General features: G+C 61.0%; 2 protein-coding genes across 2 annotated transcripts; both read right to left on the bottom strand.

The window, feature by feature from the left end:
• Positions 1 to 1,614: 1,614 nt before the first annotated feature.
• Positions 1,615 to 6,787, bottom strand: SHISA8 (shisa family member 8). The gene is made up of 4 exons (XM_060113861.1): positions 6,264 to 6,787; positions 3,604 to 3,737; positions 2,685 to 2,831; positions 1,615 to 2,379 (listed from the first exon to the last, which is right to left on the bottom strand). Exons 1-4 carry the CDS (start codon positions 6,785 to 6,787, stop codon positions 1,985 to 1,987), a joined length of 1,200 nt encoding a protein of 399 aa, XP_059969844.1. The 3' UTR covers positions 1,615 to 1,984.
• An 8,937-nt stretch (positions 6,788 to 15,724) lies between these two features.
• On the bottom strand, positions 15,725 to 17,201 carry TNFRSF13C (TNF receptor superfamily member 13C). Its single transcript, XM_060114260.1, has 3 exons — positions 17,051 to 17,201; positions 16,454 to 16,777; positions 15,725 to 15,906 (listed from the first exon to the last, which is right to left on the bottom strand). The coding sequence occupies exons 1-3, from the start codon at positions 17,199 to 17,201 to the stop codon at positions 15,725 to 15,727; spliced, it is 657 nt and encodes a 218-aa protein (XP_059970243.1).
• Between the last annotated feature and the right edge of the window lie 248 nt (positions 17,202 to 17,449).

Genomic DNA, 17,449 nt, shown 5'->3' with positions numbered 1-17,449 from the left:
CCTGGGGGCTGAAGTGCATGGTCCGTGACCTGGCCCGGCTGAGAAATGGGCCAAGTCCCTTCAGCTCTCGAAGCCACTCCGTTCTCTGAAGGGCAGTCACAGCAGACCACACCGTCCCACGGGCCAGAGCAGCCCAGGGTGGGGCTGGCAGCTGTAGCTGGTCCTTGTCCACAGTTACTACAGCAGCGTTTTCAGTGAAGGCCTGGCCCCCTGGGATGTAGATCCAGGGCCCTTGGGACTGAGAATGAACCAAGAGGTCATGCCCACCTCCCAGCATAGCCTAGCCAGGGCCTATGTCACCAGGGTGGGTGGCCATGGGTGGCTGATACGTGCCCAGGAACCCAGTCCTTTTGTGAGTCTCTGCAGGATCCATGGCTCAGCCCCCCTCCCCCTCCCCCAGCCGTATCTGTACGGCTGCAGGATAGTCCCGGGGGCAACCCCATCCTGGGTTGAGGGTGTGAGGGCTGCCTCCCCTGTAAGCCATGGGGGTCCTCACTGCAGGCATGACCATGGGCTTTGGGCTCTGTTCTGCCCTCGGGCTTCTGGGCCTTGGTTTCCTCAACGGATGGAAGAAACAGCAAGGTGGACCCTCCTACGGCTGAAGAGCTGGTGGGTTTGGCGGCCTCAGGGCAGCCCAGCCAGCAGGAGGAAGGCCTGAGACTGCCTGTACGCTGGGCGCAAGGACCCCTCTGCCAACACACAACCTTCCCTCCCCGACACCGCCTGCTGCTGCCATCCCACCACCAGATTCACAGTGGTTGCAGACTACAGAAGAGTCCTCAACTGGAGTCAGTTGGGTGACCTTGGCAAGTTACTTAGGTCTCAGGACCTCAGTTTCCTCTTCTGTAAAGCCACACACCTATGGGGCTTTTGTGAGGATTAAATGGAAGAAATAGCAGCAAATGGTGGCCATTGTTATTAAAACAGTATACCAGTGCCTAGGATACACACGAGGGAAACTTTGTTGAGGTCACACAATGGGGTCACACACATAACCCAGCCCTCAATCTCCCCACCTGTGCCTGGCACAGACAAATCTGATGCACGCAGGCTGTTGGCAATGCCCTGGGCCATGGCCAGGTGCTGAGCCTGCCTGGCAGGAAGGGGGAGAGCTGGCAGTGCCAAGCATGAGTGGGGTGAGCACGCTGGTGGGGGCACTGCCAAGGCTCTGGGTCCAGCATCCCCATCCCCGTTTTCCCCTAGAGCAGCCACCAAGATTAGGCTCCCCCATCCTGAGTACCAGCTGTCTACTCGGCCCACAGCCCACAGCCATCAGGGGGGTGGCCCTGGGCCAGGCTGGCCAAGTGGCCAACAGCCCAGGGGCCGGCCCAGGGCCAGAAAATGTCAATGAGAATCAGCCAACTCAAGCTGTAGAGCAGGTGACCGGCTGGAGGGGGCTCACCTCCATTAAGGGGCATGGACCCTCAGGAGCCCACCAGCCCTCTCCCCTGTGCCCAGCCTCAAGATGGCTGGGGCCTAACTGCGCCCTCTCCCGTGGCTCCTACTGGTGTGGACATTAAGCCTGGCATTCAGCCCTGACCACCCTCTCCAGCTGCTTCTCCCTGGCTCCCAGAACCCTTGCCCACCGGCTTCCAGGAGCAGTCCTCTGCTATTGCACATGCTGTGCCCTCTGCTGGCACTGCCGTCTGTCCCGTCAATGACCAGTGCCTCCGCCATCAGCGCCTCGCAGAGCCAAGCTGGGGCTCCTTTATTCTCAGGGGTGGTAGTCACAGAAAAGGGTTTATTTACACAAGGAACCCGGGCCCTAAGGACCCCAGGACGGAACCACTGGCTTTACCCAAGTGGGCCTCTTAGCCCTGCAGGCTCCGAGGCTCCCAGTCCAGTGGGCAGGCAGAAGGGCTGGCCTTCATGGCCAGCACCCCTCCTTCCGGTAGCCTGGGCCCCCCGATCAAGCCCATGGCGAGTCCCCCAGGCAGAAGACGGCTCCTGGCGATGCGGTGCCTCAGAAACAGCGGCCCCTTCTTCACACGGTGACCTCGGCTTTGCTGTTGGTGCTCAGGTGCCGAGGTCCGCGGCTGGCGCGGCCATAAAGGCCAGGGGGCTGCGGGCTGAAGGCCTCGGGCAGCTTCTCCACGCTGAACTGGCGCCGGGGTGCGTCGCCGGGCCTCCGGGGCGCTGAGGAGGTATGAGCTGCCAGGTGGCCGCGGGGGGCGGGCTGGGCCGGGCGGCTGGCCGTCCAGGCCTTGTAGTGGCCCGATGGGGTGGGGCCGGCGGGGGGCGCGTAGGGCGGCGGGGCCCAGGGGCAGGCGTCGAGCAGTGCAGGCAAGTCCTCGGGGGGCCTCCGGGCTCGCGCCGGGAGGGTCGGCGCGGCAGCTTCAGTCGCGGGAAAACGCTGGTAGAAGTCCCGCGGGGAGGCCTCTGCGGGGACAGATGGGCGTGGGTCGGGGCGTGGTCAGGCCCCGGGGGCGGGGCCTCAGCGCCTCCAGGCTGGGACAGTCCGCAGGGTCCTGGGTCTCAGCCCCACCGGGGAGGGGTAGGGCGGGGACAGGCCGATGGCGACTAGGGCTTCCTAGGCCCGGGACTCCAGATTCGGCGACGGGGTCCCGGACAGGCGGCCTGATCGGGGGTGGGGTACAGCCGAGGCGTGGCAGCCGATTGGCGTAGGCGCGATGCGGAAGCTGGGAACTTGGCCCGGCGCTCTGGGCACAAACCTGGCCACTCACCTGCGGCCTTGAGCGCGGCTGCCTTGAGGGTGGCGTACTTGGCGTAGTCCGGCTGCCTCGTCAGGCTGCCGCCGCCCTGCAGCCGCGGGGTCCGCGGGGGGCCCGCTGTCGCTGAAGCCAGGGGCACGTTGATGGGGCGTTTCTTGTCTGGATGGGGGAGGGAGGAGATGAGACTCGGCCCGCTGACCGGAGGTCACCCTGCCCCTGGGCTACCACCTCTTCGCAGCCCACCCCCCAGCTACGATTCAATGAGAGCTTGTGAGATGACTTAGGAACTTACGCCTTCGAGGCTGAGAGCAGAGCCTGACTCTTGAAGACAGACTCTCCAGTGCCTGGGACAGGGCCTGGCTCAGAATAACGGGAGTAACAGCAGCCAGCCCTGAGCGGGCGCTCATCTAACCAAAGACTTGCCAGCATGTTCCATTTGAGCCTGGCACTGAGGCCCAGGACCTGCTTCTCCCAGAGATGAAGAGAATGTTTGAGGATTGGAACCCATGCTGGGGGGAGGGGAGGTGCTGTCAAGCCTGCCTCACCAGCAGGAGTCCAAGAGGGAGGCACCAGCCTGAAGGAAGAGGCCCACAGGAGGCCACAGACTTGGGCCAGTCGGACCCCAGGGCACTGAGCCAGAGCCTAGAACCAGGCAGACCCCAGAGCCTGAGCTGGGGATCCCCGAATCTAGAACCTTCCTCACAGAGTCCCTGAGGCTAGACGTTGCAGGACCCGTCGAGGGACCCTGGCCAACAAGAGGAGCTGACTAGCTTGCCCACTGCCCACTCACACACCTGCAGAGGCAGGCGGCTCACTTCTTGGGAAACAGCTCACAGCCTCAGCACACCCCTTCCCCTGCTCCCAGGCCCTCCTCAGACAAGGGTGGCTCGGCTCTGTAGATCAACAAACGCCCTCCCACTAGTCTACACACCTGTGCTCTTGTGGAGGGAGCCCCGGGGGAGGCCATCGCCCATCTGCACCTGGACACAGCTACCCAGAGGTGGGTCCAGAGGTGGAGGCAGTGGCTCCTGGGGGCCAGGCTGCTTCAGAAGTTCTGTCAGTGTCCTGCGGGGAAAGAGTGGTGACAAGCAGCCCTCCACGCCTCCTGCTTCCCCATCAGCCAGGTCTGGTCTATCAAAGGCCAGCCCCGGCCATCGCTTCTCACTGTGTGGCCCTGGGCAGCTCTTTCAACCCCTCTGGCCTCCCTTCTCTCCTGTGATTGACCTCATACATCCAGTTTCCCCTCCCAGGCACGACCTGTAGCCTCCACATGGCCAGTTCTCAGAGTAGGTCAGGAAACCAATGGGGTCACCAGGGCCACCTTATTTTCCAAAGGCTCCCCTCCTCCCCTTTCTGGAGTCCACTCCCCAAGACCCTCCATGTTGAGCCTCCTCTCCCAACACAATCTCTGTGAGTGTATCAGGCTCTTGGACTTTGTTTGTGCCACTCCCTCTGGCATCAATTACTTTCCTCTATCTCCTCCGGGAAAACTCCTACTCATTCTTCAAACCCCACCAGAACACTTCCTCTACCAGGAAGCCTTTCTACCCACCTACCTAACGCCCCTCCTGCAGCAGGGGCTTCTGCTGAGTTCTGGGACAGAGCTGCCAGCACAAGCACGGAGGACAGACGAATGAGGGGAAGTAGGAACCAGGAGAGCCTGCAGTGGCAGCCCCGCACCAAAGGCTGTGTGACCTTGGGCAGCCGCCTCCCTGGCTACCAGGACACCCAGCCCCCACCCAGCTGTGACGGAATCCGACTGAGCCTTCCCCACAGACAGCCAGACCCAGCCTTCAGCCCAGCTGCCTTCAGAGCCCAGAACCCATGATTTTCTCCTAGCTTGGTCTCTCCCTCCTGGAGCTGGGGCCTCAGATGACTGATTCATGAAGAAGCACACTGGAGGTGGGACACCTGGGGTGGGCGCAGTTTGCCTGCAATGTGGCAGGGTCTGAAAGTCTCCTAGTGCCTGCCTGAGTTGACCTTCATGCCCTGCCCACTCCTCAGCTGCCCACACCTGTGGTCTCATCTCTGAGCAAGCCGTCACCAACCAGCCCTCCCAAACACCTGAGCAATTTTCATGCCTCTGAACCTTTGCAAAAACTTTCTCCAAAGACAGACTCCGACTCCTCACCAAACCCTCTGAGAAGCCTTCCCTGACCATCAACCTCAACACAGCAGAATTAAGGGTGCGACTTGAGGGGAGGGCAGGGGTTCAGAGCATACCCACACACGAACTCAAGTTAGACTCCAGGTCTCTCCAGATAAGAAGCAGGAGTCAGGGCACACAGGACCCTAAAGCCCAGAAAGAGGAAGGCACTGGCCTGGGCCTCACAGCACATCAGGGGTGGTCCAGCTCTTCCTGAAGCATTACTAGACCTGTTTCCCGGTCCCCTGAGGATGAAGTGGGTTCCAGTGAATGAGTCACTAGGCTTCCCCAACCACCCCCACTATACCATCATGGCCCTCAGTTCCTGCTGCCCCACTCTGGTCAAGAACAGGCCCTGTCCTCTCCCCCTCACCCAGCATAAGGCTCCAAGCTCAGGAAGTCCAGGCTCTGCTTCTGAAGCATCCAGGACCCAGGCTGAGAGCCACCACATTGCACATCACGGATGCAGCACAGTAGCTGAGGCCAGGGTTCCAGGCCCAGCTCTGCCCTACAGCTGTCTTGGAGCTGGTGGACTAAGTGGTCTGGGGGACAAGGGATGCCGTGCAGTGCCAAGGAAGCCCTCTTGCCCTTGAGGTCTAGGAGTGGGGAAGCATCCACACCTAGCCCACCCAGGCATGGGGGCCTCTCTCCACTGTCACTACTAAATAGCAGCCTGTCGTACACCATGTCAGCGGCCCACACATCCAAGGAAGCAGGGACCTGGGTGAGCAAGTGAGGAGGGTGCAGGGCCCAGGATAGGGGGTTGTCTGGGGGCATGTGAGTGTCTCGGGGGCAGGGGGGGCATGGGTGAGGCTTCCAGGGTCAGGACACAGAATCCCAGAGCCCCTATCCCAGCTGAGGAAGAGAACCTGGGTCCTGTGGCCCCCACTTCACATGAAACTCAGAACTCAGCTAACACCTGTCTAGGCCTCACCAAAAACAAATCGTACCCCGCCACATACACACTTCAGGTCCGCTTCTACACAGGGGGATACCCTGACCCTGCCTGGGGCGCTGAGTGGGGTGAGTGGGGAGGCCTTCTAAAAACCCTGGGGAAATAAGGTCAGGCCTGAGTCACAGCTATGCGGGGTGGAAGGGGAGGAGGGAGGGAAAGTGGGGGGAGAGCCAAGAGAGCTATAGAAAATGTCCCTTCCCTGGGGTCCCACGCCTCCACCCTGCCCTAGTGGGGCTCGGGCCCCAGGTCCCCTCCCCTAGGCGCGGATCCAAAGCGGTATCAGCTGTCTCCCTCCGTGAAGTGGGGGTGGGGGGAGAGAGAAACCTGGAGACAGAGCAGGGAGGGAAAACCTGGAGGAGGGGGCTGCTGAGAGGACCAGAGTTTCGGAGAAGGGCGGGAAGGATGAAGGATCGCGAGGGGGCGCCCACCTGGCAGGCCACCTGTCCCTAGGCTGGGAGGGGATCCCGGGCCCCGGCCGGCGCGCTCTCACCTGGTCACGGTGCGCCGCGCGCGCGGGCTGTGCGCCCTCTCCAGGCCCAGGCGCGCCCCGATGCCGGCCAGCACGAACAGGGCGGCGACGCCGCACACCGCGTAGACGACCGTGTGGCTGCGTTCGCGGCCCGGGTCCCGGGGCACCGTGGTGTCGCGGGCACGCGCGGGAGGCCGGCCAGTCTGAACCCAGGCCGGCGTGTCGTAGTTGGAGCAGCGGCTCTGGTCAAGGCGCCGCGGCCCGTCGTGGCAGCAGAAGCGGTAGCCGCACGTGCCGCAGCAGAAGTTGTAGGCGCCCGAGCTGCAGTTGAAGGGCGGGTCCCACTGCCCCATCACGTCGTAGTAGCCGCGGCAGCGGTCGCCCCCGGCCGGGGCCGCCGTGCCAGGCGCTGCCGGTTCCTGCTCCTCGGGGGACCCCGCGCCGCCCGACGGCGGCCGCGCCAGCAGCAGAGCCAGCCCGAGCGCGAGCCCGAGCGCCGGCGGGCCGCGGCCTCCGCGCAGCCCCCGCGCCCAGGCCCGCTCCATCGGGCCCGCGCCTTCGGCTACAGCACCCGGCGCATGGCGGCGCGCCGCGCTCCGGGCCCGCTCGCCCGCGCCCGCAGGGATCAAGCCCGCCCTGCCGTCCTGGCGCTGGCTCCCGGCGGACACCTCCTCGGTCGTCAGCCTCCTGAGAGGACCCCAGACCCGGGTGGGCTCGCGGCGCCGCGCCTCCGGTGGGCGCGTCCTGCGCCGAGCCTCACCTCGGACCCGAGCCAGCCAGTCCGCGCCCTGGGACTCCTCCCGGGCAGGGCGGCGGGTCCTCGCCTGCGCTCGGTCCCGGCCTCTCCGCGGCCCGGCGGGTGTGCGGATCTGGGGCCTAGCGGGGGCGGCGGGCCGCCGGGCACGGCTGCCTTCCCGCCGCCCGCTCCGCGCTGCCCGCGCTCTGGCTGCGGCTCCGGCTCCGCGCGGCCTCGGGCGGGCGGGGGAGGGAGAGAGCGGGGGGAAGGGGGGCAGGCGGGAGGGAGGCAGAGCCGGGGAGGAGCGCGGCCGAGGCGACGGGAGGGAGGGGGCGCGGCAGGGCCCGCACAGCCTGGGTGCCCCACCAGGGACCCTCCCCGAAGGCCTCCCCCAAACATTCCCTGGAACTGGCGCTCCAGAGGGTTCAGCTCAAGGCTCGCGGAACTGTTACTTCGGACATTACGCCCGCCGCGGGAGCGCTTCTGTTCACAGGTGCGGGGACTGAAGGGACCCAGCAGCCCCAGAGAGTCGTTGCTGCCCACCCGCCTTCCTTCCCGTCCGCTCCATCAGTTCCGATCGAGACAGAGGTGTGACTTGAGGCAGGGAATGTTAAATGGGAAGGAAACTCCCAGCAGAGCCGCAGCAGAGGGCCAAGTATGGGTCCCCTCCGCGCCACCTAGGGAGGAGCTTTAACCCCGGGACGCACACCCTGGTCCAAGAACTTCTCAGGCGCCGGACTGGGGTCCTGGGGTGACCCCACGCCTATGGGCGATGGACCTGGCCTGGTCGGCGCCCTCCTGGGATCTCTGCGCCACCCCAGGTGTGAAAGGGAGGAGATTGGTTTAGCCCCTGCCTTGGATGAGGACAGCAGGGCGTCGCCTGGGGGCAGAGCCATGGGCAGACCCTTTTCCCTGGTCCCCACAGGATGCTCAGGTCCTTTCTCAAGCCCGGGGGAAGAGGGTGAGGGGCAGGTATGGAACCTACTCGGAGCACTACTCGGTTGTGTTTTTGAAGTTGGTTTTAATTGGAGAATATGACCCGAGCCCGGGTGCCTTGCTTTTCTCTGCCTGTTTCTCATTTTAACATCAAAAACTGCCCGTTCTGGGGGGCATGGATCAATACGGGGCCTCCCACTGTCTAGATGGGAGCATCAGGAGGGCAAGGGCTGCATGGGCCACTTCCCCGGTGTTCCCACACAGCGCAGGCCTCTGCCGTATTTGCTGAATGAATGAAGTGAAGTGACTCTAGTCTCTAGTTTCAGATAAAGAATTTGGGCTCCTAGGGTCCTTCCTGCTCCCCCTTGCATCCTCTCTTCACTCAGCAACTGGGATCAGCTTATAAAAATGGAGGAGGTGGAGGGAGGAAGAGGGAGAAGGATTTACATTTAAAGGAGGATCAAGTTTTCTGCTGATGAGATGAGGGGCTGACAGGCTAATTTCAGGGCTAAAACGGGAAGGCGGGTGACCTCCCTGTAATGCCCTCCCCCATCAGCGTGATTCCTTGTGCCCTGGCCAGAGACAGCCTGCTCCTCCCCCCTCCCCCCACGAACGTGCCCAGCCCAGAAGACCCTACCCCATTAAAAGACTTTATTACCATTTTAGAGAGAAAAGAAAATAGATGAGCAAAGGGATAAAATGAAATTGCCTTAATCCCATCACCAGGGACAACTGATCCTTTACATACTGTTTTGTAACTGGTTTTTAGTTTTCTTTTTGCTGTCAAACTTTCATATTATTATTCTGTTTATTTATATATTATAACTATATTTTCTGGTGCATCCTTTTCTGCTTTCTTAGCTGGTATTCCTAGACATGGAAACCATGGCACAAACTGTCCAGTTTGTATCAGTGCCCCCGTCACACACTGCCAAGCAGTCCTCTGTGTTACTGGGTCTTGGAAGGTGACTGTTTCTCCCCTGCTTTCCCACCCTATTGCTGGGCACTAGGTTTAAAGAGGCTTGTCACTGCCCCCTGGGACTGTGGCTTCTTCCCAGGTAGGATCACCCTACTGGGCCCAGAACAAGTCTGGCAGTGCTTTCCTCCCTGGGCCCCTCTCTTGCCCCCACTGTCCTGGCATCACTGGGTGCTCTGCTCAGCTTCCACCCCAAGTTGACTGCAATCAGGAGATATAGATATATATCTATATATATCTCCATTTATCCAATGAAGGAGCTGGCTTTTAGCTGCCCCCTCCACTGTGCCCCCAAGGGATTGATGTCCAACCTCCAACTCCTCCCCACATCCATCCTCCCCATCTCAGTCTTGTTCAGTGGTCAGCCAGGAACAACAGATGCCCACATCTACCAGGTCTGTGCCAGGCACTCCATGCCCTCTCCATGTGAACACATAGCCTTGCAGTGGGGGAAGCAGGAGAGGGCAAATGCAAAGACAGACCACAGCTAACTGGCTGAGCCCTGGGGTCTGGCCATTCATTCAGCTGACTTGCCCATGTGCTGGGCAAGGGGATCTAGAGAGGGGGCAGTCCAGCTAAGGGGGGATCCCTTTGCCCAGGCTGCCCTCCCTGGACCCTGGGGTCTCTCTCCAAAGCAAGGCACCAGAGCACCAGCCCCTCATCTCCACTGCCTGCTGTCCCCAAGCCTGTGTCACCAAAAATCACCCATTGATCCAGGCTTAAAATAACCCCTGGCATCTGCAGCGAGCCCCATGTGGCGGGCAGAGGAGCCGTGTCTCTGTTCATGAAGGGAACCCGCCCCGCCCCCAGCTCCGAAAGCTGGCAGCTGGAGTGTGCGGGTGTCGGAGTGTGCTCACGAATGTGAGTGAGAGTGTGCATGTCTGGTGCTGGCACGGCTATGAGAGCCTTCCCTGCATGTGGACACGTGTGTACATGTGTATGTCAGTGTGGATATGCCTTTGAATACGTGTTCTTCCCTCACTGTTGAGTTCTCGCCTGGTGTCCAGCTCTGGCTGGGCAGGGCTCAGGGTCCTGAGAGGAGAGGTTGTGGACATTAAGGAAAACCTGTCCTGGGCCTCAGTGTCCTGATTTTAGGTGGTAGGTCACCAGTCTGCCCAGCCCTCCTAGAGAGAAACCCAAGACCCAGGGAGAAGAAATGACTTGCTGTGACTGGCACACAGCCTGGAAGGGCTGGGGTATGGCCTGGAACCTGCACTGTGAGCCCCAAACCTACCTTCTGGCCAGTTTAGTACAAACAGAGAGAGCAGCTGGAGGACCCCAGCCCAGAGGCCAGGCAAGTGTTCCTACCCACTGGCAGCACACCCAGTGCCTGACTAACGCCTGACACGACAACTCCTCCATAAGCCCCCAGGCCTTCCAACAGGTTGTTTCTTCCTGGAAGGCCTTTCCAGCCCCTCACACTGAGAGCTCCTATTTATTCTTCATTTTGTAACCAGACTAATGTGGGTTAGAATTCCTGCTCTAGTAAGACCAGTCGACCTTTCTAGGCCTCAGTTTTCTCATCTGCAAGATGGGCTGCTAGCTCCTCTTTGGCAGGGCTGCAGGGAGAAGCCAATGGGTCTCTGGATGAAAAACATCCAGGAACATGCAGCCTTTTGGGAGCCCCCGCCACAGCGGTGCTGAGAAGATTGTGATTGCCACTGTTGGTGCCATCCACAAGCCTCAAAGGCCTCATTCCTAAGCCCATCCTGCTTCTATTTTGTCCATGGTGGAGGGTTACACAAGAAGCAGAGTTTCTAGGGGACTATGTACTCCCTGCTAGTGCAGATGCGAAGCCAGTACCGGGAGGGGGTTCTGGAGGGGAGGGCCCGAGGCTCCTTTGTCTCCATGAGAGGCAGCTCGTGACTCAGGCTCCAGCTGCCTGTGGGAGGGAGGGGACCCCCGGGCTCCTGAGGTCGCGAGGGAGCGGGGGTTCGGGGTGGTGGTGCTGGGAACTGGAGCTCAGCTTCCCTTCTTAATTCCGCATCACCCAATGAAGGTGCATATCCGGAGCTGCCCACCAAGACCATAGCGCGGCAACAGACCCAGAGAGGACTGTGCTCGGCAGAGGCCATACAGCGCCTCCACCCGGGACAGGTGCTCCCTGACCCACTAGCCTGCCCATTCCTAGGACACACCTCCGAGGTCAGCTCCGAGCCCGGAGCCGGAGGGCGGGGGACGGAGTGGGGGAGGCCACCTCTCCCCAGAGTCGGGGCCGTGCCCTGCATTTGGACCCCTCCTGGCTCGGGCCGCGGTCCTCGGGCCTCGCTTGAGGATGGGGACCCCGCGTGAGCGCGGTGGTCCAGAGTTTAGAGAGGCTATAGTTGGTCTCGATGTCTCCGCTCATTTGTGGCCTCCCTTTTTCCCTGCGGGTGGGCCTTGAACCCTCCCCTTCCACATGCTCCTGACCCCGCCCCTTTCCTGCTACCTGGAGGCTCAGGGTTCCTCAGCCCCACCTCTCCTGACCCCGCCCTCGCCGCGCCTATAGCCCTGGCCCCACCCTCCCCATCCCACAGGCCTGCCTTCCGGTGCCTGAAGGCTGGCGGTCAAAGTGCCACCCGTCTCGCTGACCGCAGGAGCCGCCGAGATAGACTTTCACCTGCCCTGGAGTCGCTGGCACCATCCTAGATCCATGCAGGATGCCCGGGGCTGGTCCTCAGAGTCTCTGCAGCTCAGGGGAGTGAGGAGATGCTCAGAGGCCCGCTGGGCCCCGGGACCCCTGCAGAGTCCCCGAAAGAGCATGGGCTGGAACACAGGCATGGGTGTCCTCCTGGCTTCTCCTCGACTCTCCATGTGACCTTGGTCAGTGGTTCCTACCCCCCAACCCCCCCTTCCCCACCCCCAGGTCAGGATCAGGCAGCTGGGGAGCTGGCTCAGATTGGAGAGAGGTCAGATTTCTGTTCTGGGTGAGGGAGAATTTGGCCTGAGCCACCACCAATAGAGCAAAGTGGAGTGAGCTCCCACCTTGTGCCCAGAGAAGGGCCAGAGGGGTCTGGTGGCCTCTCAGAGGTGACAGAAAGGGTGAGACCAAATGATGGGGCTGGAGGAGCACTGGGTACCCTGAGGTGGGTGCCCCTGTGTGCCATGGGGCAGAATCACAGGGAAGGTTCTGACAGCCTCACCTGGCACTCAGGGGCCACAGTGCCCAAGTCTTCAGCCCCTCCTCCTGCCCCCTCTTCTCTGCACCTTTGCACACAGTTCCTTGGGCTAAGAATGCCCTTTCTCTGCTCTGTTCCAGCAGGAAAACTCCACAGAACTCAGGGCATACCTCCTACTCTCCAAAGCACTCTAAATGCTAAGTTAGTCACCCCCCCTCCCTGGGACTTCTCCAGTGGTGCCGTAGTTAAGAATCTCCCTGCAGGGGACACGGGTACGAGCCCTGGTCCGGGAACATCCCACATGCCGCAGAGCAACTAAGCCCCTGCACCACAACTACTGAGCCTGCGCTCTAGAGCCCGTGAGCCACAACTACTGAGCCCATGTGCCACAACTACTGAAGCCCATGCACCTAGAGCCCGTGCTTCACAACGAGAAGCCACCGCAATGAGAAGCCCGCGCACTGCAAGAAGGAGTAGCCCCCGCTCGCCGCAACTAGAGAAAGCCCGCGTGCAGCAACGAAGACCCAATGCAGCCAAAAATAAATAAATAAATAAATAAATAAATAAATAAATAAATAAATAAATAAATTTATATATATATAAAAAAATTAGTCACTCCCCCGCTTGGGGCATTCCCTGGCTCTGGCGGGGATCACCCTGTCCTGTCATTGTGTCCAGCTCTGTCTCTCCCACTGGAATAGGACCTAATGGCAGGGTCTGAGGCTGACCTCCGGGCACTGACCAGAATGGTCCTGGCACAAAGCAGGCGTGCTGGGATCTGGTGTGATCAACGGTGCAGTAAATAGATGAGCGATGGGAGTGGTAACTCCTGAGACCAGAGCCTCAGGCCAGCTCTGGGAAACTCACTTCCCAGAGGGAATTTCTAAGGGTTGGGGGCCCTGGGCAGAAAGGTGTCTGCATTCCAGGGAAGGAAGTAGAGGCACTTCTGAGGTGGAGACCATACTTTCCACATGACCTCTTTAATCTTGGACAACTGGTTGGTCCCCAGGCTCCGTTTTGAATATGGGAGATAGGCCCAAAGAGATGCCACAGCTTCTAAAGGCAAGGGCCATGTGGGGCCATCCTTCCTGAGACAGAGGGAGGTTAGGGGTCATGTCCTTCCTCCCTGGCCTCACCAGCTGGGCCTCCCCACCCCCAGCCTGAGCCGGGAGCTAGGGCTGCCAGGGCAGGAAGTGAGAAGTGCCTGCAGGAAGCCCCAGGAGGAACTGAGACTTCAGCCAACCCCGCCCCCCTGCCCCGTGGGGCCCTGGGGACCTCGGGGACACCTGACCCTCCATCAGGAAAAAACTGTCCAGAAACAGGCTAGTGGGAGGCGACCTACTTCCCTCAGTTCCCATCCCAACAAGCAGCTCTCCCAGTCTATCGTGGATCCCTCTTACTGCAGAAAGAGACCAGTTGGGGAGGGAAATCTTTGAGTAGTGATAGAAACAAGGAGTAAAGCCTGGAGTCAACGCCTGGAGTCTGCTGCTCCCCAGGAGAGCACATGGGCCAGGGAATTTCTGGACAGGTAAGCGCCCGGGTGTAGCCCAGCTCCACCGCTGCTTATTGTATCTTGGGCCAGATCCCTTCACCTCTCTGGGCCTCTTCTTCCCTATCTGCAAAATGCGCCATATCATTCCTGCTCATGGATGTGAACTGGTCCAGATTTTCAGGAAAGCAATTTGACCAACAGGGGTCTTAAAAAAGGTCAAGGCCTTTTTAAAGCAATGACTCTCCTTCTGGGAAAGAGACTCAGTTTCCTTACCTGTAAAATGGGGGTGGGGGAGTGAGGACCCTCTACGTTGCCTTCCCAGTCCTACTCGGAGGGCCACAGGCCACGAGGACAACTTTGCCTCCAACGCCCCACCACCATTTTTCAGAAAAGGAAACTGAGACTGGACTAGGGGTTCACTGGGGACACGTTGGTGCCAGAGGTTTGCGTGTCTGGACCCCAGGGGTGTTCACACACTTGTTTCGCCTCCAGGGTCCACCCCCTGGCTCTGGTAGAAAAGGTGGGGTGAGACGGATGGCCGAGAACAGCTCAGACTCCCCCAACCCGGAGATGGAGGGAAGTGGAAAGCTGGGCCCATTCTGGGCCTGCTCCCCACCCTCCTGCCTATGCCCGCACACTGACCTCACCTCAGCCACCTGGTGGCCTGGGGGCAGGGAGGGGGCATCTGAGACGGGTTTGGGAGGAAGAGGAAGAGACTTAGATGTGGTAGTCCAGGTTCTGGGGCTCCAAATACTGCTGGCCGCTGACTATCTTCTGAGCTGGGAAAGGGGTGGGCAGGAAAGACAGGTGTCTGCTGGGCAGCTCTGATGGGCAGAAGGCAACTGATGCATGGAACAGAACATGGTCAAGATGGGAATTCCCTGGCGGTCCAGTGGTTTGGACTCCTAGCTCTCACTGCCGAGGGCCTGGGCTCAATCCCTGGTTAGGGAACTAAGATCTCATAAGCTGCTCAGCATGGCAAAGAAAAAACAACAAAAAAAGAACATGGTCAAGAACCTACAAGTGGGACAAAATGGTACTCAGAATCCCATCTGCTGATTCCCAGTCCATCGCCCCTTCCCAGGGTGCTAAGCTGTGACAAATTCCAAGGACACTGTCCAGGGTGGAGTCCAGGTCAGGAGGTTCTAACCCTGTGTCCCTGTGTAGGAGGGTCGGCAGGAGAGTCAGCGGCTGACTGAGTGCACAGGATGGTCCAGAACTGGAAGAGAGGGTCTCAGCTCCAGGCCCCAGGGCAAGGGGCACCACTGTCAGAGGAACAGTTCCACTGGGGTGGTGGGTAACCACAGGGGCTGGCACAGAGCGGCCAAGTGACCCAAGCACTTGGGGAGGACAGGCCACAAAGAGAAGGACGCTCAAGGGACATCAGGTCCAGCTGGTTCAAGGCCAGAGGCCTGCCCTGGCCTCCTAACAAAGGAGTCTCTTGCAGGTCCTGGGCCCTGCCCTGTGTACAGCCCAGTGTGCCCTGGAGACAGCTGGGATTCCAGGTGGTCTCTGATGGAGATGCCTGTCAGTGTGCCTTCAGTGTGAATCTGCAGTCCAGCTCCAGAGGCTGTAGACTTCCTCCCAAGGGAAGAGAGGGCTTCCTCCCAAGGAAAGGGAGGGCTACAGCCTGGGGCTCTGGAAGCTGCCACCAGGGTGAAAATGGCATCATAGGTCCTAGCAGATTGGGCCAAGCTCAGGGGTGACCCTAGGACACAGATACCGAAGAATCAGCACAATTCAGGCTATTTCTTAAAATCATCTTGTACTAAATCCCAGAGAAAACAGGTCAGTTGGTTACTCATTGCTTCCATTTGTATCAGTTTAAAAGCGGGACAGCTCTGAGAGCAAGTATTAAAAAAATACAACACCCAGCTACAAATTAAGTATCCACCCACTTGATCACTTTCCTAGATTCATTCTGGTTTATGGTGGCTTCCCCATGCTTAAAAAAACCCTCCTACAGAGTACACCAACCGCTCGAAAGCACAGAGCTCAGCCACGACCTTTGAGGGCTGCCATAGATGGTATGATTTTAAGCCAAATGCTAACATGCCATACGATGCCATGCAATCTGAACCCTGTGGTCTGCGGTGCCTGTGGTTCTGCAGGGTTAGCCGGGGAGCAGCATGGCTCCCAGAAAAGGGACGGGTGAGAGCTGGGGTGAAGAACCGAATTCAATCTCCAAGCTCCTGGCTGATGGCCCACAGGAAGGGCAGGGACCACCTCCTGCCCCCTCCGTCGCTACGGTTGCTCGGGGCCAGCCGTCTTAGTGGTCACCAGCTCAGTGGAACCCAGCTCTGTGGCTGGCACAGGGACGCTGTGGGCAGGTGGGGTGGTAGCTGGGTCTTCACTGGGCGGAAGCCAGGTGGGAGCTGTGGCATCCAGGGTTCCCAGGGAGAGGATGTTGTCACTGTCCAGGGGCTCTGGGGAGGTGGGAGGGGAATGCAGGGTCAGGATTGGGTCACAGCCTTCCCCCATCCCTGTTCCGGAAGCCTCCCTGGAGGAACAGCCCTCTGACTTATGAGAGAGAAGTCAGTTGATGAAGCCCCACTGTCGGGATTGGGGAGGGTGGCACATGATCAGCCCTCAGGACAGGAAGTGCTGAGAGCGCTGGCAAAATGGGAGAGGGAGAGGAGGGATGGGAACCAGTCTGGCTGTCCAGAGAGAGAGGGCAGGACAGACCCCCTCCCTCGACCGGGCTCCCCAGCCTTGTGTCTCTTCCTCACACGAGTCTGGGACGCCAGAGCTGTGTCCCTCGCCTGGACCGGGGTCTGGGACAGGACTATTTCTCCCTGCTCAGCCTGAGATCCTCAGAGCGCACTCTTTGCCCCCTCTGTCAGCATCACCCCCTAGAGCCCTGCCTCCGCTTCAGACCTCCCCCACGCCTTTACCCTGCCCCTGCCCCTCAAGGGCCATGTCTCCCCTCCGACGGCCCCCAGCCCTCTCGGTTCCCCTAGACGCGGAACTTACCATCCTGGTCTCCGTCTGGGGCCTCCAGAGCCTCTGGGGCAGCCGCCGCACCGGGCCGCCGCCGTCGGCGCCTCCAGCTCACCAGGCCCAGCAGGACCAGGGCCAGCGCCAGGCCCAGCAGCGCGGGGGCACCGAAGAGCAGCGCCGGGAGCGGCAGCGCGGCCTCGGCCTCGGCGGTGGCCCCCGGGCCCACCGACTCCTGCGGCTGCAGCGCCGTCCCGGGCGCCAGGCTGCTCGGGCCGCCTGCTGGAGGGGACGGGCAGGCAGAGCACGGGGCAGAGGGGAGAGACGAGCGTGGAGGGGGAGGGTTGGAGGGAGGCGAGGCTGGGCCGCGGAGGGGAGGGACAGCCGGACGGGGCAGGGCAGGGGGAGGGGGAGAGAGGGGGCCGTGAGGGCCACGCGGCGATGGCTGGTCCCCATCCAGGCCCCAGCCCACAGGCCCCCCTCCTCGCCCGTTAACGCGATGCCCCCCTATGTCCTGGGACAGGTGGGGGTCATGCCTGCGACTCTGGTAGGGCGGGGGCCTCCTGGCAGAACCCTCCCTCCCCTTTCAGGGCCGCCCTGCGTGCCAGTCAATCAGCGCGGCTCAACTCTTACCCGGTCTAGGCTCTGTCGTCCGGAGGAGACTGCAGGCCACACATTTGCGAACCAGCGGGTCGAAGCACTGGGTCTGCAGGCACTGCGGGGTGGCTGGCCTGTCTCTGCCCCTCAGGTCCCTCACCCCTCGCTTCATGCTGCCAAAGCCCATGCCTGTCTGCCTACCCCGCTGGGACTGAGTCTGGCCTCTGCTGCCCCGTGGGGAGGAAACCGGGCGGGGCCACCACCCACCCCGCCCTCCTGCCTGCTGGAGTGGGACCAGGTGGGGCCACTCTTAGCCAGGGCCCCGGCACCCCAGACCTTCTATCTGTGGTTTCTCCATTCAACCATCACCCCCAGACAACCGCTGGGCGGGCCCTCTGCTGGGCACTGAGATGAGGCTGGGGCTCAAACCAGGGC

The sequence above is a fragment of the Mesoplodon densirostris genome, chromosome 11 (assembly GCF_025265405.1).
Source record: "Mesoplodon densirostris isolate mMesDen1 chromosome 11, mMesDen1 primary haplotype, whole genome shotgun sequence".
NCBI lineage: Eukaryota > Metazoa > Chordata > Mammalia > Artiodactyla > Ziphiidae > Mesoplodon > Mesoplodon densirostris.
Note: the sequence above shows the minus strand (reverse complement) of the source record. Positions and strands in the feature narration are given on the sequence as shown.

What these genes read in the sequence shown, in the direction of transcription:
- TNFRSF13C (XM_060114260.1), bottom strand. Translation starts at nt 17,201, where the DNA reads ATGGGCTTTGGCAGCATGAAGCGAGGGGTGAGGGACCTGAGGGGCAGA. An exon ending in GACGACAGAGCCTAGACCGG is followed by an intron (nt 16,778 to 17,050) that starts GTAAGAGTTGAG and finishes TCCGCGGCCCAG; the next exon opens with CCTCGCCTCCCTCCAACCCT. An exon ending in CCCAGACGGAGACCAGGATG is followed by an intron (nt 15,907 to 16,453) that starts GTAAGTTCCGCG and finishes CCACCTCCCCAG; the next exon opens with AGCCCCTGGACAGTGACAAC.
- SHISA8 (XM_060113861.1), bottom strand. Translation starts at nt 6,787, where the DNA reads ATGGAGCGGGCCTGGGCGCGGGGGCTGCGCGGAGGCCGCGGCCCGCCG. An exon ending in GCGCGGCGCACCGTGACCAG is followed by an intron (nt 3,738 to 6,263) that starts GTGAGAGCGCGC and finishes CTTTCCCCGCAG; the next exon opens with GACACTGACAGAACTTCTGA. An exon ending in CTCCCTCCACAAGAGCACAG is followed by an intron (nt 2,832 to 3,603) that starts GTGTGTAGACTA and finishes TCCCCCATCCAG; the next exon opens with ACAAGAAACGCCCCATCAAC.